This window comes from Microtus oregoni, unplaced genomic scaffold (genome assembly GCF_018167655.1).
Source record: "Microtus oregoni isolate MIOR12 unplaced genomic scaffold, Mior012 000025F_ref0000491, whole genome shotgun sequence".
NCBI lineage: Eukaryota > Metazoa > Chordata > Mammalia > Rodentia > Cricetidae > Microtus > Microtus oregoni.
Genome location: NW_024543084.1, coordinates 28,092,427 through 28,118,634, shown reverse-complemented (window position 1 = coordinate 28,118,634; position 26,208 = coordinate 28,092,427). Strand labels below are relative to the sequence as shown.

The window sequence follows — 26,208 nt, the reverse complement described above, 5'->3', positions numbered from 1 at the left end:
ATTGCCAGACACACAGATTGGAAGTGGAAATCAGTTTAGTGGCCTTTGCCTCCCTACTATAACTGAAACTCTTTTTATGAGGTCTATATGCTGATAAGAAAAACAAATATGAGTATTTTGATTATTACCTGATACAACATATGCAGTTTAAGGGCTGGGGTATAGATCAGGGTGAGGGTGCTTTCATGGGCAAGTGCACCAACAGCACCACACCAGTAACCATAAAGTCCTGGGTATAACATTAAAAAGAGAGCATAGCAATAGCTTATTGGTGTTTTAGATGGTCTGTGAAGCACGTACCTTGTGTCTTCTCCTCCCAAAATGTCTGCACTGTTAGTATTAACTGCCCAGTGTTATAGGACAAAACAAATAAATATAACCCTTAGGGATCTTATGCATGGAAAGCTGCATGCGTGCTTAGGGGGAAAGGGTATAAATTACCCGATTTGAGGAGTAAGAAAGACTTTGAGCTATCTTGGGTTAGATGCTTTATTTGAGTTAATTTCACCAGTTTTTAGGTGTCAGAATGTTAGAACAGTCATCACTATGGATGTGGCCCTCATTTGGACACAGGAACCCCAGCCAGTGCTTCCTGCGCTGTCTCAGGCAGACTCGCAGCCCAGTGCTGCAGTGTATTATCTTACTTAACATTAGCAGACAGGCCTGCAGCGCGAAGCACTCTTTACATTATATGGACAAAAAAAGGGAAGCTCAGTCATGAATTAACTTGCCTTGGGCAAACAGCTGGAATAGACCCTGGCTTCAATTTCTCCCCCAATTGGGTCCTGTGAACAAAAGTGGTATGTGACAAGCTCAACAGGGGACTTCGGAGCAGTTACTAAAGACGCCTCGCAAGCATCTAAACAGAAGGCGGCGCTTTTCCTGTGTGCTTTGTCACAGAGGCACAAGCAGAAAATGTGGTTCCCCTGCACTGTTTATCATTGCTTCTTAATGAAGCAGAGGCTAGGAGGCCAAAGCCCAGGTGAGGATCTGGTGGATGGGACAGTATCTCCATCTGCCCTTGAGATAAATGTACCTGAGATACTCATGGTGGTTTGAATGAGAATGACTGACATGGGATTGTATATTTGAATGTTTAGTCACCAGGGAATATAACTGTTTGAAAGGATTCCTCTGCTCAGTACAGAGCCTTACTTCTGAGGCTACGCCATAAAAGGCCTGTGGCCCCTCTTCACTCTTTTTTCAATCCCTCCCGCTCCCTTTCTCCACTGCCCACTTTCTTTCCTGGACGAGATGTATAACTAACATTGGCTTTGAGGTTTCAAAGGCCCAAGCCAGTTTCAGCATTGCCACCTGCCCCCCTTATCTGTCTGTAGATCACAATGTAGCTCTCAGCTGCTGCTCCAGTACCGTGCCTGTTGCCATGATCCCCACCATGAGGACAATGGACTATCATTCAGAAACTGTAAGCAAGGCCCCAATTAAATAGATTCTTTTGGAAGAGTTGCCTTGGGCATGGTGTCTCTTTACAGTTATAGGACAATGAGCAAGGCTTGGATCCATCTCCGTCTGTTGGACTCCTATTGTTAGCACGGGCACGTTCCTTTAGCTAGTCCTCCGTTTCCAGGAAGCAAGGGTTCCACAGAGCAGAGCTGGAATGCAGCGGGGTCTCTGGAAATGTTAGCTAGACAAATAGCTGATTCCTTTTCCTCTATACAGCATGCTCAAACCCATATGGCCAAAAGACTTTTCACCAAGCTTTGGTCTGCTTGTCATTACCGTACCAGAGTTTCCGTCCAGATGGCCCTGCAAGCTCACCATAAAGAAAACTCTTCCCAACTTTTCCTATAGTTCCTCATAACCTCTGGTCCTGTCTCTCAGTCTGTCATGATGGCTCTGCTCTGTTCCTTGTCACTAAAGCCAGATGGCAGGAAGACATTGTGGCTCCCATCTGGCCTTCCCTATCCTCAGTCACTAAATCTCACAGATTTTACTTTGCCTTTTCTGTTCTTTGGCGATTTCCCTTCCCAGGGTATTAGTCTGCTATAATGTAGCAAGCTTGTGCTTTTCACTGAAACGGTTTCATTTAATTGTTGTGAGAACTCGATGAGGTCAGTGGTGGAAGATACTCCAGAGGCCTCTGGGGTGGCAGTGTGCAGAAAAATCTTAGAATTGTTGGCTATCTTAGTACTGTTATAGGAGCCCTACTTTTGTCAGTCACGCACACACCAGTACTGACTTCTTCCAATGTGCTGTAGTTTGTTATCTTGGCGAAATGCTTTTGTGGAGCTCAATGGACTCATGATAAAGAAGGGTTAGGAACAACCTAAGGTTATATATATAGTGACTGGTATAACCCAGGAAGGGTTTACTGTAACGTGTCCTTGGCTCGTCACGGGAAGCTTGTATCCTGCTGGACCCATTGCATAGGAAACAGCAAACACAGCAGTGCAATCCTGTAATCAGGGCAAAGGACTGGAGTAGTCTGGCTGGTTCCCTGAAAGAGACATGACACTCCATTTGTATACGGCATTGTCTAGCACTGCCTCCTTAGAGGGTTTGCATATGGCTCCGAGTAGGGAGAACCTCTTCGTCCAGAGAAAGCACTTCCCTGAAGAGCAAGGTGTGACTACAAGTCTCTGCTTGGGAGTGACTTATGATGTAGTCCTCAAACGAGATGGACCCACTTTTCTAGAAAAGCTGGTTTTAGAATAATTTTGTAAGAGTCCCTGAGATAACAATCATAAAGAGACCTGTGGTTGTACAGTCACAGTTCAAAGACTAGAGAAACAAAAGACCTTGTAATTATGTGGAGTGCTATACAAACTCCCTCCCTCCACGTGCAGATTTAAGTGTGCACATAATTTCCAGGTAAGGTGGACAGAAAATCCAGAATGGCAGGGTGGTGTTAGACTGTAAGAGAGATTTTGCGTATGCTGCATTCACAAGTCCTCAGTTTATACCTTTTCTGTAAGGGGTGTGTTCGGAGTCACATGACTCTGCATGCCTAGTCCCTGCCTTTCTCTTTCCTCCTCCTCTTTCAGTTACAAGGTCCCACATATCCCAGACTGAATGAAGTTCAGCTTCCTAAGTAGCCAAGGTTAGCACTGAACCGACCTTCCTGCCTCTACCTCCCAAGCGCTGGGTGCACAGGTGTGAACCACCACACCTGATTATGGCTGTGCTTGAAACTGAGCCCAGAGTCTCAGTCATGTAGGTTAGCACCTTTCCAGCTGAGCCATATCCCAGCCAAGGCTTTCCTTTGACCCACCTCTGCAGCCTTTCCCTTTTGACCTTCATCCTGGCATCCTGGACGTCTCCCAGCAGCCCAGGGACAGCCCGGCCTGTTTCCTCAGTCTAAGGAGCTCTCCCATACAGCTTTGCTCTCTCTGTCCCCGAGGTCCTTAGGGTAGTGCCAGGATGTACAGATATTCTGGCAATGTTTGCTGAGCAAACAGCTGAATCCTCTTTGCTCTAACGGACTCTAGAACACATTCCTGCTGCCTGTGCCGGTTCTCACCATTCCCAGTCACCTGCCTGCTCCTGGATTCCTGGCATTCCTGGTCCCTCAGCATCACCTAGTGCCGCCCTTCTCTTCCCTCTCATCTGCAGGCCTGTGTGCTTTTCCCGCCATCTTCTACCTTACTCAGTTATTTCGGGAATCAGAATTCTTCACTTACATAAATTTACAAACACTTTGGATTCTTTTCCTCTGCCCATGAATGAAGCTCATGCTTCTCCAAGGTTCTCTCCAAGGTTTCCTTCTCTCTGTGAGTCAGCTAGTCCAGTGATTTTGAAGATAATATGGGTACAGTAATTTCCAAGCCCACCTGGCCAGTCTCAACCTGATTCGTGCTCTCTCTCTCTCTCGCTCTGTACCAGCTCGGGGAATTCTGGAGATGTGGTTTCTTTGTGGCCCTTTTCAGCTTCCTGAGCTCTTGTTCACTCTTTGCCTGCAAACTCTTCACTGGTCACCTGCAGTTCTAGGCTTTGTCCGTCCCACCCTAGGGCAAGATGTTGTCCCCTAGAGTCACCACTGCCACCCGCAACCTGCAGACTCTATGAAAACCGTTTTGGGGATGTTCATATGCTGTCCCAGCTAAACAAGGACTCTTTGGGCTTCCAGTCTTTGCTTCTTGTGGTACCCAACCACCGTGGGCTCTAGCTGTCGGCCTCCTGTTGTTAATAACAGCGGAGAGTTACCTAAGTGAAGGCCGAGAGGTGGGCATAGTAAAATATTACAGCTGGCCTCGGGAGTGTGTAATAGAGACAATTTTATGAGGTATGACAACTTTTTGGAGTTAACATTTGGCATGTCCTGAAACTGCAAGACCAGCGAGGGTTGGCGCCTGGGACTATTGCCAGGAGAGCACTCAGGGTGCCATCTCCCCTTCTACCCAGGATCCCCCATCACTTGTGTCTCTACCTGTGAAAGCAGGGTCAAGGCAGTTCCTTCTGGCCTTGAGGTCCCGTGGTAAAGATCGTACAAATCTGCCCCACTCTCTTCAACCGTTCTTAGCACTCCCAAGGCCGCGGGATGAGATCATTTATCTGGAGAAGGGCAGGAAGCAGAGATCACGTTTGGCAGCCTGCTTTTGTAATGCGACCAGAGACAGCACTCGGAAGTGGGCCAATAGCACATGAACGATTGAACGGAAAGCTTCCTCTGCTTCGCAGAAGCCCTGAGGCAAGCCCAGTGTGCACATCTAAGGGATTCAGCGTTGGCCAGCATCTGCGGCATCCCCTTCATACACTCAGCACCCGGGGCTGGTCTGAAGGCATTGGCTAGACCTAACTGTGGACCACAGTGACCTGAGCAGACCCCATATCCATCCCTTTAGTTTAAGGACTGTATTTCTTGGCCTCTCCTAATCACATGTTACATTTCTCTGGTCCCATCTGGCTACATTTCTGGAGCTCAGAAACTAGATGTAATACAACCCCTGGTACCAATTGCACACGAGGCTTATTTAAGTCACCAAGTGTCATACTATCCAGGTCGTATTATCTTCTCACATGCTGGTGTGAATCTCCAGGCAGCCCTGTAAGTAAGTGATAGGCTGGCTGGTGATAGCCGGTAACCTCTGCTGAACCCCTATTACCCTTGGCATGCCCGTTATTCACAGCCATCATTGTAATGGATGTTGGTGTCCCCATTTTACAGATGAGGAAATCGAGTCTTAAAGATACGAATGTTCCTAAATCACACAGCTGGTACGTAGCGAGGCTAATGTTTGAATGAAACCATTCTAACTCTAAAACGCTTGTTTTAAGTGTTGTAACAGTAGTGCAGATGCCAAATGCTTGAGCAAACGCTCAGCTCTGCGTGACTCCTGATGCCCGTCACTCTCTTACCCTAAAGGATAATGAACGCCGTGAATGAGGTCATTCTCTCTCAGCACTGGCAGGTGGAAGCACCAGGCCCGTCATATTTGTGAAGAAGCTGTCACAGCCCCTAGCGTCACTGTTTGCTCCTGAGCAGGTTGGGAGTGTTTTGCTTTCACTCCCAACCCAAGACTGGAAAATACTAAAGTGATCAGGACACATAATAACATAGTATCCAATAAATAGTTTGTTCAACCCAAATTTTGTTTCATTTGCAGAGAATGGCAAATCTGTCCATTGGAAGCTGGGTGCTGATAAGAAGGTGTGGGTTTGGGTGATGGGCGAACACCATCTAGACAAGCCTTACGACGTGCTCTGCGATGAGATCCTTGCTGAGAGGGCCCGTCTGAGAGCAGCGCAGGAGTCGGAGCTCAGGTAGGCGATCTGCGTCCCAGCTGCGCCCGGCTGCATGCTAAAGGGCAGTGTGTACCTTCTCTTCACTGCTGTGTCAGAATACCTGGCAAAAGCCGCTCAAGGAAGTAAAGGTTTCTTTGTCTCAAAGTTAAAAAGGAATAGAGTCCATCGTGGCTGGGGAGGCACAGTGGCAGGGATCTGGTCACATTACACCTGCGGTCAGAGGGCAGGGTGAGCAGAAAATGGGGCTGGAGTATAAAACATCAAGACTGGCCTGGATGACGCACTCCCTCCAATGACACTTCACCTCATAAAGGTTCTGCAACATTCCCACATAGCCCCATCACCAAGAACCAAGTATCCAGCCTCGCCAGCCTATGGGGCATTTCACATTCAGCTGCAACACACTGTATCGAAACCTCTTGCCTACAGCATTGGTAGGAGAACACAGTGGCACTCGAAAGTCAGAAGAATCACTTTAGGTCTTTCCAGAAAGTTCGCTTGAACTTTCAGCGATACCCTTCTGGCCTGCAGTGCTGCCCAACAACTGCTTCCGCTCTCACAGACATCCCAGGGCTGATTTGCACGAGCATGCTGGCTGCCCCTGCTCCACCTCTGCTCAGTTAGGTTAGCATCTTCCTGGAGCAGCGGCACAGGATGTAGCCAAGTGTCAGGTGTGTTTGTGAGTACTGAACCAGCTGTGGGCAGCTGGATGGCAGAGTCTGAGCTATGCCAGGCACCAGGAATGCAGAGGGAGTCAGCAGAATTCATTCCAACCTAGGAAGGAAACAAGGCAAAATGCACAGCCAGCTGTTGCAATGCAGAGGGAGGCTTGGCTAAGGTGCAAACAGAATCCCCCTGCTCCAGGTGGGAGTCCAGCATTCTGCAGCATAGAGGAGGGGAAATCTAAGTTGAGCCTTGAAGAAGAGTTGGGTATCAGCTATAGAAGGTTAGGAGAGAAATTAGAGGATGTAGTCAGGATTTTGAACAGCTAAGTGGGGAGTGGTGAAAGCTTCTGAGTGCTTGGGGTACACCGTATAAACCCCTAGAGATGGGGTGATGCTTTAAAGGGGCTGGGCATAGGAGTCTGAACCTCTTCTAGGGGCAGTGAGAGTTTCATGGGAAATTGACATGGTCAACTGGACACATGAGTGACTTGGAACAGAGGCAGGTGATTATCATCTCTGCTGGGTACCCTCCTCTAGTTCTGGGCAGCCCCACTCTGAGCGGGTGAGCTGAACAGAGGTGGGGAACCAACTTCAGTGTCCAAAGACTAATAGAGTCTCACTCCAATTCTCATGAGATCAAAAGTATAAATGAGCTTATAAAACAGCAATGCAGGGGATAGTCTTTGGATAGCTGTAAGAAGGCAACATGTACTGGGAGCCTAGCTGAGCCAGGAGCTAGGTAGCCCTGGATTCAAATCCTGACAAAACCATGATGTGGTCTTGGGTAAATTATAATATTTCTCTGAACCTTTTATTACAATGCAAGGACAGCCTCAGATTGTGTTATGAAGATTTAGGTAATGTTTTTAAAGTGCTGGCCAAAGACCTACTAGATGATAAGCGTTACAACCAGCAAGCTGCTGCTCTTTTCTTCTGGCTTGGATTGCAGACATCTGCTTCGGAAGGCCTGTTCCTGTTGAAGGATGTTTTGCTCATTTCCCCTTTGTTTCTCGGCAGGAAAGCTCAGTCTGCAGAAATCACCAATAGCTTGAGAACAAAGTCACAGAACTGTGCTCAGCCAGAACTACAGAAGCTGGAGCCTCAGAATGTCACCAGGAAAGCAGCTGCAGAGCAGACATCAGGGCAAGGACCCAGAACAATACCAACCAAGAGTGACGACAGAGCCCACGTGAGTCTTACCACTGTGCAGAATCCTACAGTCAGGGAGGCAGAGGCAAGCAGCCACTGACACAGTGAGCATGCTCTGGAGCTCAAATACCCTCAACCTTTAAGGTCCTGCCATTCACCTTATATGGGGCAGGGGTAGAGCCTTTTTTTTTTTAACCTTGTACTTCATGAGTAAAGTTAAGCATTACCTTTTCCCCAGTGGGGCTGGTACTAAGAAGAAACTCTAGTCAAGTTGGACATTTTAATATGTTTTTAATTTCCCCCCACATCTACAGCATGGTTTTGTTTGTTTGGTGTTTTTTTTTCTTTTGGTTTTGTTTTTCTGTTGTTGTTGTTGTTTTCTTCAGTAAAAGTCACAGAGTAAATAAGCTACGGTCTGTGAGCCAAACAATCCTTGTCATGACTGCACACACATGCGCAAGTATTGTTGTGGTCTAGTAAGACTTTATTCCCAGATACATCAAGGGCAGGACTCAGCCAGTTCCCGAGTTAGATTGCATTCTGAAACATGAGCATCTTTTTGACTTCATGGATTCTGCATAGGATGTAGGATTTTATGCTAAGGACTGATGTGAATTCTTTTATGGACCAGGTGCTTTAGAAAGCTCAAATATAATTTGCTTCTTGGATTATAGTTTGGAAGAACAATAAACTGCATTACAAAGTACATTATTCTGCCAGACATTTAATTACACTGTGTATTAACGGGATTTGCTACTGTTTGACTTACATTCACGTCCACGTGGGTTGTACGTGACTAGGGCAGCTGCCCGAAGCTCACTTAGAGGCTGGCCCACGGGGATATGGCTATCTCTGTTCTGCCTACTCCTGAGTCTGATAATATTCTTATCATTAACGTGTCTCTAGGGTTATTATGTGACAAAGGCAGAGCAGGCTGCAGAGTGTCTCCATTAGCGCTCACAGCACTGTGAGCTAGCTACCGCTTCTCTGTCTATTTTACTTGCTTTTTATGTACTCTGTGCACATGTGAGCACAGGTATATGTGCATGTATGTGAAGGCCAGAAGACACTCCTCGGTGTCATTGTGAAGGAAGCCATTTCCCTCATTTTAGATAGTCTCCCATTAGCTTGAAACTTACCAGTCAGACTAGACTGGGGGCCAGTGAGCAAGACATTCTCACGCTTCTGCTTCTACAGTGCTGGGATTGCAAGCATGCATTTCCCAACTTCTCTATGGGTTCTGAGAACTGAACTGAAATTCTCCCATTTGTAGAGCAAGTGCTTTACTTACTGAGCCTTCCTGAAATGCCCATCCTTGTTTTTCTTGCAAGTGAGGAGTCTGAGGGTAGCCTTGGTTCAGCAACATGCTGAATGTCTCATTCATTCCTAGGTCTTCATGATCCCTAAGTTACTCCTTAATTGTCAGTTCTTTTCCAGAGATTTATTTGTTTGTTTTTATTTTACGTGTATGGGTATCTGTGTTTCAGTGTATGGGTGTCATGTGTATATGTTGCCTAAGGAGGCCAGAAGAGGGCGTTTTATCCCCTGGAGCTAGAGTTACAGACAGTTGTGAACTGCCACGATGGTGCTGAGAGCCAAGCTCAGGTCCTCTGCAAGAGCAGCCAGTGCTCCTAACTGCCAAGCTGACTTCCTGGCCCCCTCAACCATTGACCTCAACTAGTGACTGTGTCCTTACACTACCTCTAGAGGTCATTCTTTCTATCATGCCCGTAAGAACCAGGCTCGATAGTATATGCCTTCCACTTACCAATCCAAACTTCTAGGTCAAGATGTGTTCCAGAATTAGGATCATCTCAGTCTTTTTTACAAGAAATGTGAATACATGACCCTATATTGGGTCGCATAATTGAAAGCAGGCAATGCAAAATTTTGCAATGGTGCAAGGGTTGTAAACTTACAGTGAACAAAGATTAATTTAAAATCAAATGTCTAATGAATCCAAGGAGCTTCCGGTAGAACTCGCGTTGGCTGTATCTCATGACTTCAGTGAACTTACCATGTGACCACCGTTTTCCCATCGCTGTGTGAGACTGCAGCGGGTACTGCTGGGAATATCTTAACTCAGAATCGACAGCATTGTGTGTTGTAAGTTTCAGCTTTTACTGTACACACAATGATTTTTTGTTGTTGTTCTTTTAGAAACATAATAGTTTAACTCTGGAAAACACAGGCTTTCAGTATTTTCTTATAGCCATCCCTTATGTATAAATTAGCACATCTCTGGATTCTGTTATTAGAATGTTTGATTTTAAAGATTGCAGTTTGAATTGCTCACTTTAGTTTTATAAAAAAAAAATTTGGCTTGGAATTAGAACAGAGTTTTGACTAATTTCTGAAATGGCCCTAATAGTACCCCCTGCCTCTGTATTGTACTATGTGTCGCACTAGGAATTTTCAGTATTGGTGATCATAAAATAGTGTCTAACCCTGAAAAACACTGAAGATGCTCTCCAACCTGAAGAAGCAAATACGCGGCCCATCTTGAACTATTTACGCAAAAAACTCATTAGTGTGCCAGTTTTCTTTTATCTTTAATCATTGGTAAAATCCTATGTGGACCAAAGAACTGTTTCTCTTAGACAGGGGCGATACAATTAAGGAATCTCAGAAGTGATGCTCTTTCTTCCTGTGCAAGGCCTCTGTGGTCCTGAGCAGATCACAGTGAACTCTTAGGGTTCGTGGGTCCCTGTCACTGAACTGGAGGTGACAGTCAGCAGCAGGACTTCACTGTCATCCAACTGGGTTCTGATAGGCCAGTTGGGGACCAGATGCTGTTTCTAGGCAAATACAAATATGCTGAGGGTTTAATAGAAAACAGAGAGAATGAGAGATGAGGCACTGTGTCAACCCCCAACCCAGGGAGTTGGGTGGAAAATACTTAGAGCCCTGCAACTGTGTTGAGCTCTTGGGGACACTGAATAGGGATAGCTATCTGAATAGTCTCCATGTTTCTCCCATTGCCTGTAAGAATTTGGAACAGGATCAGAACAGGAGAATGGCAGACTACACTAATTTTTAAGATAAGACCTTTGTGTTTCTCTGCAATGTGTAGTTTGGGAACTTATTAACATCAGAAAACTGTCTTTGTCCCAAAAAGGAACCTTGGATATGACAATATTTGCTCACTCTTAGAATTTTATCTCTAGAGAATTGTTCCACTAGTTCTGCGGAAATGACCTTCAGAGCCAGCCAGTGATATAGCTAAACAGGGGATTCCAAAACTGGGGTTATATGTCTAAGAGCTACACAAGAGTAGTCCCCCAACATTCCGTCTGGGAAGGGGTAAGGGCCCATGAGGCTCAACCCATCCCTGAAGGCCTGTAGACAATTACTGGTGGCTGGGGGAAATGGGTGTCATTTTCTTCCTTGGTGTACCCACTGATGCATTGGTTGCTCCTGCTCTAGTTCATCTCTCACCCACATTCATGCAAGTAACTAAATAAAAACCCAGTGAGTATCCCCTGGCCCCCAGAAGCATCTGGGTTCAAAGAAATGCAACAAAGCAAAGGAGAAAAAGAAGACCTCTCAGACAGCAGATGACAAAGCCTCCAAGAGTCTTCTGTGTCTTATTTTCTTTATCCAAAAGGAGTTAGAGTTAAGAGCTCTTGTCTCTCAGCAGCATGAGGCCCCACAAACCATACTATGCACTTTGCCTCCACACGGTCTGAGAGCTACCCACCAGGACACATTCTACCTGTAAAGACATAACAAAAACCTTCCACCTAGCCCTTCCTTCCTCTGTATGGCCCTTCCAAACTAAAGGTAAGCATGCTGTCTATCCCGAAAAGCAGCAACTATCCAGACTGGAGTTTGACTGTTTGCTCTTACGAAAGCATGCTTCAGAGGTGAAAGGCTAAGGGCTGCAATGCATTTCAATATTGCTGTTTGTGTAAGATAAAATAGTGGGTGTGTCACATAAAGACAGAGAAAGAACAAATGTGCTAATGTGCTTATCTTTCTAATTCAAGAACCAAGAGAGGAGCTATAATTGGAGTCTAATGCAGTTACCCAAGTACTTTAGATGTAGCTAACAGAATTTAGGATATTTTATAGATTTGTATACGACACACAAAATACTAGCACTTTATAAACCATTTAAGCTGTTCTTTTTAAAAAGAGGAAAAAATAAACAAAAAGCATCTGGCATAAGACACTAATGTAAAATAAATTAGGAAAGAGTGAAGGTACACCTCCAGCACAGTGCAAAAATATAGTCTTGAGTGTTGTATGAAGTTGTAACATGGTTTTCCACAGCTTTGCTTTGTACTCAGCTCTTGGTGACAATATATGTTGTAGGTGTCATTTGCAGTGCTTCGCCCACCCAACTCATTGGTAGAATTGGGATGAAGAAAGAAGAAATATTGTGCCAATAGACCAAAGGTCAAGTTGAACACTTGGAATCGGTCATTAACTTTCTGGGTCTGGGTTTCCTGATCTCTAAGATGGGGTCTACAGTAGCTGTGTGTCGCTGAACTAGTGTGTAAATAAGATATAACATACAGGAAAGTGTTTTACAAACTATCATGCATGATGTGAATAGCCATGGTCTACTCTTAATTGTGCTTTCCTCCACCCCACTGATCAAGGCTTCTTGAATAAGTTATGTTTTAAAACCTGGTTATCCCCTTAGCCACAGTTCATTGTTTTATATCTTGACTTAGACAACTTCTTTATCTTTCTTTTAAAACTGTTTCCTAGATGTGAATGAAAGAGCAGCTGGTGTGAGAGGTCCCTCTGTCTATGTGCTGCTTTTATTGGTTAATGAATAAAGAACTTGGCTTGGTCTGACAGGGCAGAACAGAGCTAGGAGAGAAAGACTAAACTGAATGCTGGGAAAAAGGAGGCCGAGTCAGGGAGAGGCTATGTAGCCCAGCCAGAGATAGACGCCAGAACTTTAGGCTGTAAACCACAGCATGTGGTGATACACAGATTAATAAAAATGGGTGAAATTATATGTAAGTGTTAGTTAATAAGAAGCTAGAGCTAATGGCCTAGAGATTCTGTGTGATTATTTCAGTTCTGGGCAGCCGGGATGAACAAGCAGCCCCCTCCAGCAAACAGCCTTTAAATTGTCGCATCTGAAATGCTTTGCCTTTCCAACACTGCTTAGCGGATTGGATTTTCTGCTGTGTCCATGTTGCTGTGTAGGTCTGTAGGACAGAAGGTGTGAGAGCAGTGGCTGAAGTTCTCCTAATGTAGCCATTCTGTACGCTAATGTACAGATTAAACTAGAAACTAAACAAGATATTTAATTTAAAGGTGTGTTCTTACATCAAATGTCGTGTTAGAGCAGTTAGGTTGAAAGCCTGTGGGTAGTGACCCCCCTGAGGACTGAATAACCCTTTCAAAGAGGCTTCCTAAGACCATTGGAAAGCACAGATATTTACATAATGTTTCATAAAGGTAGCAAAATTGCAGTTATGAAGTAGCAACAAAAAAATTTTATGGTTGGCAGTCACCATAACACGAAGAACTGAATTAAAGGGTCACAGCATCGGGAAAGTGAGAACCACTGTGTTAGCGTCTGTTGCACGGTTCAGTTAAAGCGTTCCGTAGACTAAAATGATTTGCTAGAAGAACAAGACAAATGGGGAAAATAGTCCTTGGTTTCCATTGTCTTGAAGAGTGTTCTGGCAAGATCTCTTTTTAAGGAGCACGTAGCTATTTTCAGCAATAAAATTGATATCCCACTTTTCACCTTGTTAGTCTACTAGCCTTGGGAAATCTCTCTCTCTCTCTCTCTCTCTCTCTCTCTCTCTCTCTCTCTCTCCCTCTCCCTCTCCCTCTCCCTCTTCCCCACTCCTGGTATTTTATAAGCAAAAGGCTAAATCCAAGTGTTCCAAAGCTAAATATTATAGACATGTATTAAAGTGATGTGGAAGGGGGTGGTTACATCACCGACTGGCCAGCGAGATGAGAGACAGCTAACATCTGCAGCATGTGACTTCACTCTGTCTTGATTAATAACAAAGCTGCATTTCATATCTTTTAGTGATTAAAAAAGCAATTTGTGAATTCATTGTATATTTGTTCATTCATCCAGTATTTATGAGGCCCTATTAAGCGTGGGTTAATGTTCTATTTTCTGTAGAAGACTCGGGAGATGCTGGTCCAAGCTGGCATGGTATTTACCCTTATAGAAGTTCTTATTCTAAATATTCTTCTATTACAGAGTATCAGGATTAAGAAGGATAGGAGAATAGGGTAGGTAAAAGTGGAGTCATTTGATTTAAAAAATTAAGATTTCAGTTTTATATTAACTCATTACTTTTATCTTCATTCCCCAAATATAAATTCTAGAAAAGCATTCCATTTATTGGAGTCTTCTGATTTAGATGAAATGAAGAGGCCCTGGCATTTGTCTGATTGTATAACCCTATTTTTAAATAAAGTGAATGTTAAATGAATGGCTTTGCAAATCAATTTTACAAGTGAATATAATTAGGATAATCCTTCTTGTATGACATCTATTCTCCTGGGGGACTGCAGTTTGCAGCCTTATAATAACTATGGCGTCAGCAGCATCAATCTATAACCCAGTTGCTTGTGTAGATGAAATTGCTATGCTTCCCGGTCTAATAGCATTTAAAATATACTGTCATCTGTCCAACGCTATGAGCTACACTCCTGGACTTAATTGAGACCTTCATTCTGACTTGGCCTCCAGGAGGCTCTGTTGCTTCTGTTCTTCTTCTCTTTCTATTTCCCTCTTTATCTGGGAAATTTTTGTGTAGCTACCATTGAAGGAATTATTATATTTTTTTTTTTTTAGCAGAAGCAAGCAAGACGCTGATGTGATTGCTTTAACTCCGGCCATAAATTTTTCAAACTCTGTTACATTCCTTTCGGGTAACAGGTGGAAGATGGTAAGGAGGCTGATTGTGTGGGAGAAGACTCTTGCTCCCTCTGGGAGAATGAGTGGAGCAAGTTTTAGCTACAGAAAGGACATGGGCGTGAGTCTCTGCTCTCCTACTTGTTAACAGGTTCCCTAACCACGTCGGTGACACTTGACATGACGGACAAACAATGCTTTGAACCAGAAGTGCTTTATAAACCCACATTGTACTGGCACAGGGCACTTTCCCTCAATTTCTCTTACGTAGGAATAAGCGAAGAGAATACTGATCATTTTCAGAGAGGGCCAGTACCATCTCCAAGCAGCTCATTTTCCCTCTGAGTGCTTAAGAGGCAGGAACATTTCTGAGATTGTCTCCCTCTTATGCAGGCATCATAAGCCATCATGTTTGAGCCTGTGAAGCTGCATGGTTCTTAATAAAGAAGTCTCTTGGATGCGCCGTTTTCAGCCTAGTGCATTATACACAGTGCATTTTCTGGGCTGGTAAAATCTGTATTGGTGTATCCGAGTGGACATGCTTTATGCAAGTCTGAAGTCCATTATTTTACTTCGAAACTTTGAGACATGTCAAACCTTGGGTCACCTTGAAAAGCAGGATTTTTATAAACATGGTTGTTAGTATGTATGAAAAGCTTTACAGCATGGCTTCAATATATAAAAGTATTTGGGTAGAGTTATTTAGCTCTGCAGTGGTTATTAAAATTCAGTTCCATACTAAAGTAAGTCTACTTGAGATCCAATGTGTGCACCTTGCTTTTGAAAACCAAACCTAAAATTTCAAAAACCAAGAAACCTACAGCACTCTGAGCACATCATTAGGTGGTATTCATGACCATAGGGCTCTCTTTGGTCTCTGGCATACTTTCCGCGGCTGACACCATCTGGCACGTTGTGTATGCTTAGCTCTCGGTTATTTCAAGAATATTAACAACCCTGCCGTTTCTGATAAATTCAAAACCAGTGAGCAGGTTGAAAATACTAGTGAAAGAAGAAACAGGAAAAGTTTATGGTAAACTTGTAAAAGTGCGCGCTGGGAAGGCAATGCTGTGTGTGCACTGGATAAGGGGCTCTAGAGGGCCAAGGTTCCATACAGGGGATTGAAAGTGTTACCCACGCAGGTAGCATCGCTGAGCAAGGAGTGAAATCTGGTGCAATGCACACACTGAGGAATAAGCGGGTCACTTTCAGATGTCTGGTAGCTGACTGCTAGTTCAGGAAACACTGAAGGGTCTGGGAGTTCAATAGCTGGGAGTACTGATGGCGTCTCTGACAAAATGTTGGTTCAAAAATATCTGTTTGATGAATGGGTGAGTCAACTTAAGGGTCAGGCCGTGATGACATGTGGCTTTAGAGAATTTTCAAAACTCGGAATATAAACGGGTCAAGTCCTAATTTTAAGAGTACAGCTAAGCACATTGGGAGCATCATCTGTATCCCTGAGGAGGGATCAAGGTGGGATGCCTATCCTACCTCCTAGCTTTCAACATAAGAAACTGACCCTGTTTGGAACGCAATGCTCCATTGATCTTAAATCAACGAGGAAAGGGAACCTGTCTCCAAGTTCACATCTATGAGGACAGAAAGAATTCAAACATTTTCAGAGTCATCTGAGCCGGTTGAAGAGACAACCCTAACTTACTTGTTTGTGATGAGGGAACTGGTCTCAGGACTCTATTTCAATGCTGAGCAGCTGAATGTTCCTTGAGAATACTAAAATGAGGGGAAATGGGCTAAGTGGGGATTGAAACCCTGTCTGATTCTTCTGTTTTCAAGGCATAAGCATAAATGATCTTTTGGCCTGCATCTGGTTTGCCTGTGGCTACAATGTCAGCAGCACAGAAAACAGACATTAGCATAAGCCAATATGTGTTCCTGCACAACCCAGAGACAGTTTCTTCACCTTAAAATGAGTTCTGTCATCAAAGATATTGTCCAAAGTCAAAACAGTACTAAATCACTAATAAAGACTGTACCACTGTTGACATTCAAGTGGCTAGCAAACTTGTAAAGTTAGTAAAATTCAACGCCCACCACGAGCAAAACGAAATCTCAGTAGAAAGCTTGAAATGTGCCATGAGTATATAATGGTCCATTTTATCTACTAAGACAGTGAAACCTTAAAAAAATAGACCCAAGATGTAATTCTCTCCCTCTCTCTCTCTCTCTCCCTCTCTCTCTCTCTCTCTCTCTCTCTGTGTGTGTGTCTCTGTCTCTCTGTCTCTCTGTCTCTCTCTCTCTCTCTCTCACACACACACACGGTTACTTTTCCTTTTTTTTTTCTAGCATTCCAGGATGGTTGTTTGTTCTCAATAGGACTGAGCCGTACCTGTTGACATGTAGAAGACACCCAAGTTGCAGGGCATCAGGGGAATGAGACATACCAAACCATCAGCTCCTGGCTTTGGGTCATTTGTTCATCTATGTGCTCTACTGAGTGGAAACAGTGCTTTTATGTGTTCTTGGCTCAGGAACTTGGTGCCAGTGGGAAGAGAGACTTGCTGGCTCCAGATCTGTGGGAACATGGTTAGATCAGCTTCTGGAATTACTTCACACTTCTAAACACTATTTTAAAAAAAAAAAGAGTGTGTGTTTTTAATTTTTAGCCACAGTACATTTTTCCCAAGATGCATTCAGCAAAAGTTGGCAGTCTCCATCAATCATATGCAGGCGTATGGATTCCACCAGGTAAAATGGATTTGCATTCTGTCTTCAGGGGGCTAGATGCATAGCCATTTCCACTAATGTTCCACAAATTAGATCATTAGGATCACACAGACATGAAATTGGGCAGCAGAAAGTGAGATCTGCCTTAAGAGCCTCAGGCACAGCCATTCGTCTTTCCCCATTTATCTTGAGTTGGGAGCATCTTGGATGCCGTGCAATGAACAGATGCCAAGATGTATCTGCTGAACCTCTCACTGCAGAGCCAAAGCAGAGGTGGCATCCCCAGCGGCTGCGAACACCCAGGGAAGACTGTTTCTAGAGTGACAAATGGCCTCCCAAGCTTGGCATCAACTGTGATTCCTGCTCAAGTGGCTCATGGGCTTCCTGTCTCTGTGAGCCTCACTGCTGGGGATGAACAGAAGCTTCTGCTGCCAGCGTCCATTGAGCTGAGAGCTTCTTTGGGCCTGAGATTGCTTTTCCATCCACCCAGACATGACCTTGTCCGTAAAGAACAAGCCATACCGTGGTTTCTCTATTGGCACGGAGGCTGTGCTTTGATCTACTGCTGGTTCAGCTTGCAACTGTGGCTCTGCAGCTACTGGCCTGCTTCTCTGGCAGCCACCAGGCCACTCAGGTTCTGGCCTGATGGGAATTCTGTTTTTGAAGGCCCCAGCTATGTTGCTGCTGCCGAATATAGGTTTTAATTAAATCTCTATCATTCTGTTTATCAATAAGATTCTGGAGTCAGAGGCTGGGGTGAAAACCTGCTAGCTCAGAGATCTTGACTGGCAACTAGCTGACCTCTTTTAGCTGGCTGCCTTCCAAAAGCCAGTGTGCTTCTGCTCTGCCAAAACAAAAAGACACATGCCACACAAAGTCCCTCCCTACTTCGTCCTGTGCATCTGTCTATCATCTTACAGGCACCCTCTGGCTCTCTATGATAATTTTCTGTCAACTTGTTGCTAACTCGGCTTCTTAAACCAAGGTTGATTTTATTTAATTAATGCAAACTCAAACTTAGGGTTCACAGTGTGATCAAATAACCCCCAACATCCTATTTTTGCCACAATATTAGATTGCTATCAGATCACAGGCTGTTCACAATAAATTAGAAATAGATTGTGGTAGGACTTGACGCATAATAAGTCTGAAAATTAATGGTAAAACACAAACCCAAAAAGAGAAGTTTGTGGATTTTTTATTTTCTTTTAATTTAAATAACATTTTTTCATTTATTTTACATACCAACCAGTTTCTCCTTCCATCTTTCCTCTCCTGTCCCCTTCCCTTTACCATCCACTCCTCCTCCACATGGGCTTGCACAAAGCATGGCTCATCAAGTTGAGGCAGCACCAAGCTCCTCCCTTCCATGCAGGCAGGACCAGGTAATCCATCATGGGAAACAGGTTACCAAAAGTCAGCTAAGTGCCAGGAAGAGGTCCTGCTTTCACCATTAGAAGCCTTACTAAGAGACCAAACTACATGATTACCACACATGTCCAGAGGGCCTATGTTGGTCCAGCATCTATGAGCCCCTGTGAGCTCAGGTCAGCTGTCTCTGTGGGTTCCCCCATCATGACTCCTCTGGCTGGTACAATTTCTCCTTTCTTTTTTCTGTAAGGAAGGAGCTCAACACAGTGCTTATATGTGTATCTCTGCCTCTGTCTCCATCAGTTAAGGGATAGAGGGAGTACCTCTATCCCTTAACTGATGGCAATTAAGGAAGTTACCAGCCTGCTTACAGTAGATGGCCAGTCAAGCATCCTCTCTACCATTGCTCAGAGTCTTAGTTGGGGTCATCCCTGTGGGTTCCTGGAGGGTTTAAAGTGTTTTCTAATAGATTCACACCCAAGAATGGGCTTTTGAAGAGGCTACCTAGACGTTCCTGTGGGCCAAGTGAGCTACTCCTTAGCTCTTCTTTAGTGACACCCATCCATGGGGACAGCTCTGGAACATCAAGAACTGATGTTAAATTCAGGACTGGAAGAATGGATCAACAATTAAAGAGTTCTTGCTTGCTGTGCAAACACAAGGACTGGAGTTTGGATCCCAGCATTCATATAAGAAGTTGGGAGTCACACACACACACACACACACACACACACAGAGAGAGAGAGAGAGAGAGAGAGAGAGAGAGAGAGAGAGAGAGAGAAAGAGAGAGAGAGAGAGAGAGAGAGAGAATGAATAAAGCTTTGAAAAGAAATAATGTTGTAATGTGTATTTTTGGAATGTTAGTCCTTGTGTGTGTTGACAGTGGAAAGCAGTCTCTATCCTACATCTATGGATTAAATCAACCATGCATCACAAGTATGCAAAAACACTGCATTTGTTTTGGCCATGTTCAATAAATATTAATAAAATGTTTACTTTGCATTATGATAGGTGATTTGATGTAAACACAAGGAAGTACATAGGCTAACTGCAAACATTGTGCGTCCTTATATGAGAGACCTAAGTATCTGGAGATTCTCAGTTTTGTCATTGAGGTCCTAGACACATGCAGGGAATCAGAGGGAGAATTTCCAGCACCACTGTCCCTAATTACATTGTATCAGCCATATATTCATTAAACAAATATGTTCTGGTTGCCTGCTATGTGTGTGAAAATTGAAGACATATTTTATGATAAAATTAGACAAAATTTCTTCCCTTCAGGAGCTTATGTTCTGTAGAGTGGGGTGAAAAAAAGATAAATGTATCTGTGAAGTCTGGTGATCATAAGAAATGTGGATAAAATAAGACAGAATGTAGAGGCTGGAGGATGCTGGGAGGTGGTGGTGGTTGGAGAAGACCATTCTGAGGAGGTGATGCTGGAGTAGAGCTCTGGAGAGGCAGTGTGGGTGGATGAGAGGGAAGTGTGGTCCAGGCAGAGGGAATTCTGGGCCCAAAGACACTGAGGAGAAGGCATGCTTGACATGGTCAAAGCATGACAGGGAGTTTGTAGTAGGAGGTTGCTTGTTCACTCCTGGCTGCCCAGAAATAATCTCTCAGAAACTTTATCATTTAAATCACTGCTTGGCCTTTTAGCTCTAGCTTCTTATTGGCTAACTCTTACATCTTAATTTAACTCATTTCTATTAATCTGTGTATCGCCACATGGCTGTGGCTTACCACGTAAAGTTCCATCTGGCATCTGTCACTCAATGGGCTCCATGGCTTCTCCCTGATTCTGCCTTCTTTCTCCCAGCATTCAGTTTAGTTTTCTCCACCTAGCTCTGTTCTGCCCTGCTATAGGCTCGAAGCAGTTTCTTTATTAGCCAATGGTATTCACAGCATAGAGAGGGAAATCCCTCATCACCAGCTGGGGAGAATGAATGAGAAGGTCACCACCCCCAGATTCCATAGAACTAAAGTGATGACCGAAGGCTTGGCCTCTGAGACATTAGCTTAGAAAGACGTCTTTACTTTTCTGGCTTCTTTGAATAAACAGAAAGGCCAGGGCCAGATCCCACCTGCAATTAACTTGTGAGGCTGATTCATTTTATCTTCTCCCCCACTGTGCCATATAATTACACTGTAGAGAAGAAAGGATTGAGTTTACTAAAAATAGCATCTCAGACATCTGATTATCTCCCATCAAGTCAGTATTCTCTGTGTCATTTTCTCAATGTTTTTCCTTCAGTGGATTAACTTTTGAAAAGTCTTGGTAAACAATGACCTGGGCAGGGGCACTGGGGGTTGGCTGGAGTGAACCTTATGCTCCTGAAAAGGACCTGAGTTTGATTCCCACCAACCACCGACATCATGCAGCTCCCAACCTCCTCAGACTCCAAGTTCTTCAATATCCTTTCCTGTCCCACAGGGCACCTGCATACATGGGTGCACACACATACACATAAATAAAAGTAAAATACATTGTCCATCTTCTTGTTCCTACTGAGCATCAGAGTGCATGAACCTCCTGATTTGGTGTCATTATTGTGTTTTGAGGTTATTTAAAAATAAATACAGGGCCTTGGGAGGTAGCTCAGTTGGTAAACTGCTTGCTATGCGATTATGAGGATCTGAATCCTGATCCCTGGGTAAAAACGGGAGTGCAGTCATGCATGCCTATAATCTCAGAACTAGGGAGGCAGAGACTGGTCGATAGCTGGGGCTTGCTGGCCAGTCAGATCTAGACAATCAAGGAGCTCCACGCTCAGTAAAAGAACTAGTCTCAAAAAGTAGATGGGGGAAATGATTAAAGAATACACTTGATATTAAAAAAGAGTCTGCAGATGTGCTCTCACTCCTACGCAGATGAACCACCCACATAGAAATACACGGAGGGGGACAGAGACAGGAACAAGAGGCAGAGAGATCCAATCGATGCAAATGCATGCATTGCCCAGCTGGTTCCTCTGCTAAGACAGTCCATCGAGGAGGGAGGAGAAAGGGAGGATGCAGGATGGCAAAGTTCAGAGAAGCTACAAGTACTGCTCCTGCACCCAAAGTTAGATGTAGTGGGCTTTTGTTTCTGTTTTAACAAGTAAAGCGTGCCTGAAGACCAGAATGCAGAACTAAGCCACTAGAAGCCAGGCAGTGGTGACACACAGCTTTAATCCCAGGACTCGGGGGACAGAGGCAGAGGGATCTCTGTTAGTTCAAGGCCACCTTGGGCTACATGAAATAGATCCAGTCTAAAGGAGATCCCAGGGAGGTGGAGACGGGAATGTAAAGGCTGGGTAAGAGGAATATAAGGCTGGAGGAGAGAGTTCTCTGCAGTCTGAAGCATGGTGGAGATGGTTGCAGTCTGAGGCAGCAGTCGGAAGCAGTCAGGTTCCTGCCACCATCAGATAAGCAGGAAATAACCGGCGGGGTGGAAGAAACTTGTCAGTGGCTCTGCCTGCAAGCTGGGCCAATGATTCCAGGGGTAGAGCTTCTATGAGCGGTCACTGCGCTGGGGAGGGCTTGGTGATGCGTTTGCCTTTCCGTTGTCTGTGCTCCTGTGAGTGTCCCAGCACCCTAAATGTTTCCTCAGTCCGGACTTGGGGAGAATGTGGCTTTCCTAGCTTGCTCTCATCTCCTTGGGAAAAGTTGTGCCAAATGAACAGAGTTCCTCTTTCAAGAGTTTTTGTTTTTCTTTCTGTTCAAGTTTGAAAATCACGAGCAATACCTTTATGTACTTCAGGCTCGTAAATGGCTTCAGTAAAAGAAGGTAAATTTTAGTAGTCATTTCAGAAACCAAAAGCTGTTCTTTGGATTTTATAAAACACTGTGCCACAAGCAATAGGCCCTTGGCTCCAGGCAGGAAAACAGTGTAAGAGAAAAGTAGAGATAGAAGATGTGTTCTAAGTTAGTTAAACAGAGTATGAGAGTGTGGCCTCCTGGAAGGTGGCCTATGGTCCCTACAGTTTGAGAGTGTGGCCTCCTGGAAGGTGGCCTATGGTTCCTACAGTTTGAGAGTGTGGCCTCCTGGAAGGTGGCCTATGGTCCCTACAGTTTGAGAGTGTGGCCTCCTGGAAGATGGCCTATGGTCCCTACAGTTTGAGAGTGTGGCCTCCTGGAAGGTGGCCTATGGTCTTTACAGTTTGAGAGTGTGGCCTCCTGGAAGGTGGCCTATGGTCCCTACAGTTTGAGAGTGTGGCCTCCTGGAAGGTGGCCTATGGTCCCTACAGTTTGAGAGTGTGGCCTCCTGGAAGGTGGCCTATGGTCCCTACAGTTTGAGAGTGTGGCCTCCTGGAAGGTGGCCTATGGTCCCTACAGTTTGAGAGTGTGACCTCCTGGAAGGTGGCTTATGGTCCCTACAGTTTGAGTATATGACTGCCTGGAAGGTGGTTTATGGTCCCGACAGTTTGAGAGTGTGACCTCCTGGAAGGTGGCTTATGGTCCCTACAGTTTGAGTATATGACTGCCTGGAAGGTGGTTTATGGTCCCTACAGTTTGAGAGTGTGACTACCTGAATCGTGGTTTACGGTCCCTACCGTGATCAAATCCCAGGCTCCCATCAGGATTTCCATGATAATCATGGTAAAATTCTGAGTTTTTTTTTTTGTTTTTGTTTTTTTTGTTTGTTTGTTTGTTTTTTTTGAGACAGGGTTTCTCTGTGGTTTTGGAACCTGTCCTGGAACAAGCTCTTGTAGACCAGGCTGGTCTCGAACTCACAGAGATGCGCCTGCCTCTGCCTCCCGAGTGCTGGGATTAAAGGCGTGCGCCACCACCGCCCGGACATTTGGAGGTAGGGTGGTGTGTGCGCTATATCGATCTGGGAGCGGGTGCACTTGCCAATATACGAGCATGTAGAGATCCAAGGAAGGTACTAGAGTCTTCCTCTATGGCTTTGCACACTGTTGGAGACTTGGTCTCGCACTGAACCTAGGACATGCTGTTTGCCCCCAGCGTCCACCTGTATCTACCCTACCAGCACTAGGGTTCCAGGCACCTGCCCGAGGCCCAGCCGCTACATGGATACTGGGGACTGAAACGCAGGTCCTCAAGCACTTGAATCCACCTTTGTAGCTGGAGAGTCATCATTGCCATGTCTGTGGTCCTCCTCCTCTTCTCCTGCTCATTCTGTGGCACATGCTAGGCAAAGCCAGGAGTAGAGCTTTCAGAAAGCTGGTCTAGGCCCGAGCTGTGTCCGTGACCCTCTTTTAATTTTGAGACATGCTCTTACAAAATTGTGCTGAACTTGAACTCACTTTGTAGTGTATTTACCTCTTTCTTTCTTTCTTTCTTTCTTTCTTTCTTTCTTTCTTTCTTTTTAGATTTATTTATTAAACAGTTCTGTCTGCATGTGTCATATGCCTGCAGGCCAGAAGAGGGCACCAAATCTCATTACAGATGGTTGTGAGCCACTGTGCAGTTGCTAGGAATTGGACTCAGGTTCTTTGAAAGAGCAGGCAATGCTCACTGAGCCACCTCTCCAATCTTTGTATTTCCCTTTTCAAAGGTGATTTGTGTGTGTGTGTGTGTGTGTGTGTGTTTAAGAAAAGAAAAATCATCTCATTCCCTTTTCATGTACCCCAAATTACACATCATATTCTTTTATTTGGATACACGGTTGGAGAACATTTAGGCCCCGCTCAGCAGAGATTGCTCTTGGGAGGCTGTTAGCTACATCTGGTCAGTCTACGCTGGTTTTTTCAATTCAGTGTCCCATCTGGGGAAGGACTGCTTAGAAAGGTCTTACGTGCTGTGCATTGTGCTAGGCCCTCCTAAAACATGGATGTTCAGTAACTCTAAGTAGTGTGCTTTCTCACTTCTGGGGAAACAGCCCATGGGAAGGTCAGGAGCAGAGTCTAGAGTCCCACACTGAGGTAGCTGAAGCTCTTGCTTCAGGCATTGCTGACACCAAGAACCTCCCGAGTGGGCCAGAGACAGTTAACAGAGGGTGCCTTCTGTCCTCCCGAAGACACTGCCACGTTCATTCACTACTTCCCACCTCTGTTTTTATTTTCAGACTAAAGAACCCATAAAGAAAAAAGAAGATGAGGAAATAAAGCAAACAGAGGATGAGAAAACCAAGCAGATATACAAGAGCTGGAAAGAGGATTCTGAGTGGCAGGCATCGTGTGAGTACCGGGGGTCTCAGAAGCAGCATCCAGGCTCTCAGCTGGACCTTCCACTTAGATGACTCATCCGGGAGGGAGGGAAATGCATCCTTGAGAAGTGTCTTTCCGCAGAGTCATCACTCAGGTTATCACTAGGTGACAATTACTCAGAGGCCTGAGTAGCAGAATGGCTTTCTAGTCATCTCCATATCATGAACTCATGTTTCTGTACAGTGGAAGTGTATGTAGCTGTGAAATTATCCCAGGAGGACTGCTCAACGACATTAAGATATGTCTCTTTCTAGGAGAAGAGAATTGTAAATAGTATAAAGTGCTACTGTTTTAAAATTCTACATTATGAAGGCGAGAGCAGGGTGATTATTTACATATTATTTACACATGAACTTTGATTTTCTTTGAGAAGCTGGATTTTAAATTATTCATTTGAATTTTACTCCTTGTTTTTCTGTTTTGGTTTTCTTCCCAAGTTCTCCATAGTGCTTATTTTTGAGAGTAGTTTCTTCTTTTAACTTCTGGGGAACACTATGATATGCCCACCATACAACTTTAATACAGTGTATGCAGGATTGACAGGTGGGATATAGAGGCATCAGTGTCGTGACTCCCTGCCTCTGACCCAACATCGACTCTCTTTTGAGTTTAGCTCCAGACCAGAAAGACGGGACAGGCAGAGATGGGCAACTGGGGCCTAAGAGTAGATTAGTCTTTGCTTGGCACCCACAGAGAAGACTCGACTGCCGGATAGTTGCTTGATACAGGGAGACAGAGCCTAAGCAGCATGATTTTCAGGCTGCTAAGAATCCTGAATTGATCTGCAGTTCCATTACTGCTAAAAAATTTGTGAAACAAAAGTATTTGTAAGATTTAATCTTTGGCCTTTTTGTGCTAAGCACTGAAACTCTGGCCGGATAAAATGTTTTTAGTATGTCTTCAATGTCAAATATGACAATATTTCACCCATGATTCCTGATATTTAAAAAAAAAACCTCAATGAAAATGGTTATTGCATAAAAAAACAACAACAAAACAAAACCCCAAATTTTGAAGTTGGGCAGTAGTGATACATGCCTTTAACCCCAGTATTTGGGAAGTGAGTTCGAGGTCAGCCTGATCTACAGAGCAAGTTCTAGAACAGCCAAAGCTACACAGAGAAACCCTGTCTTGAAAAAAAAAGAAAATAATTATTGCATTGTACACTAATCTTTAACACTATATGGCTAAAACATGACAACCCCCTCTATTTTAGAAAGTTATTAGTGTTCAAAGGCATACTGGGAAGAGTTTTGTGTATTTACTAAGGTGCTCTGAAATTATCCACAGCATCTTTGACGGTAATAATTTTTTACTTTCTGTCTTTTTGGCCTATTCGTATTCAGTTAAGCCTGTGGTGGGCTCTGGATCTGACAAGCTGTTCTTTTCCTAGCCCACCTGATGTGGAGAAGTCCTGCCTTCCTAGTCTCTGCTGGAGACTTGGGATACACTACTTCCTGACCGTGCATGTATCAGGGATGTGCTGACTTGGGGTACACCGCATCCTGACTGTGCATGGATCAGGGATGTTCTGACTTGGGATGCACTACATCCTGACCATGTCTATATCACAGATGTGGTTCTGGCCTCTGTGTTCCGAGTCTCTCTGACGAGGTCTCACACTTAT

General features: G+C 44.5%; 1 protein-coding gene across 3 annotated transcripts in view; it reads left to right on the top strand.

Moving 5' to 3' along the window:
• Sh2d4a (SH2 domain containing 4A) overlaps nt 1-26,208 on the top strand; it is a 57,002-nt gene that overhangs the window by 7,064 nt on the left and 23,730 nt on the right. For all 3 annotated transcript variants that reach the window (XM_041674852.1, XM_041674850.1, XM_041674851.1), the window contains exons 3-5: nt 5,565-5,721; nt 7,386-7,557; nt 24,440-24,551. In XM_041674852.1, coding sequence (XP_041530786.1) covers nt 5,565-5,721; nt 7,386-7,557; nt 24,440-24,551 — 441 coding nt within the window. The remainder of the gene's footprint in view (nt 1-5,564; nt 5,722-7,385; nt 7,558-24,439; nt 24,552-26,208) is intronic.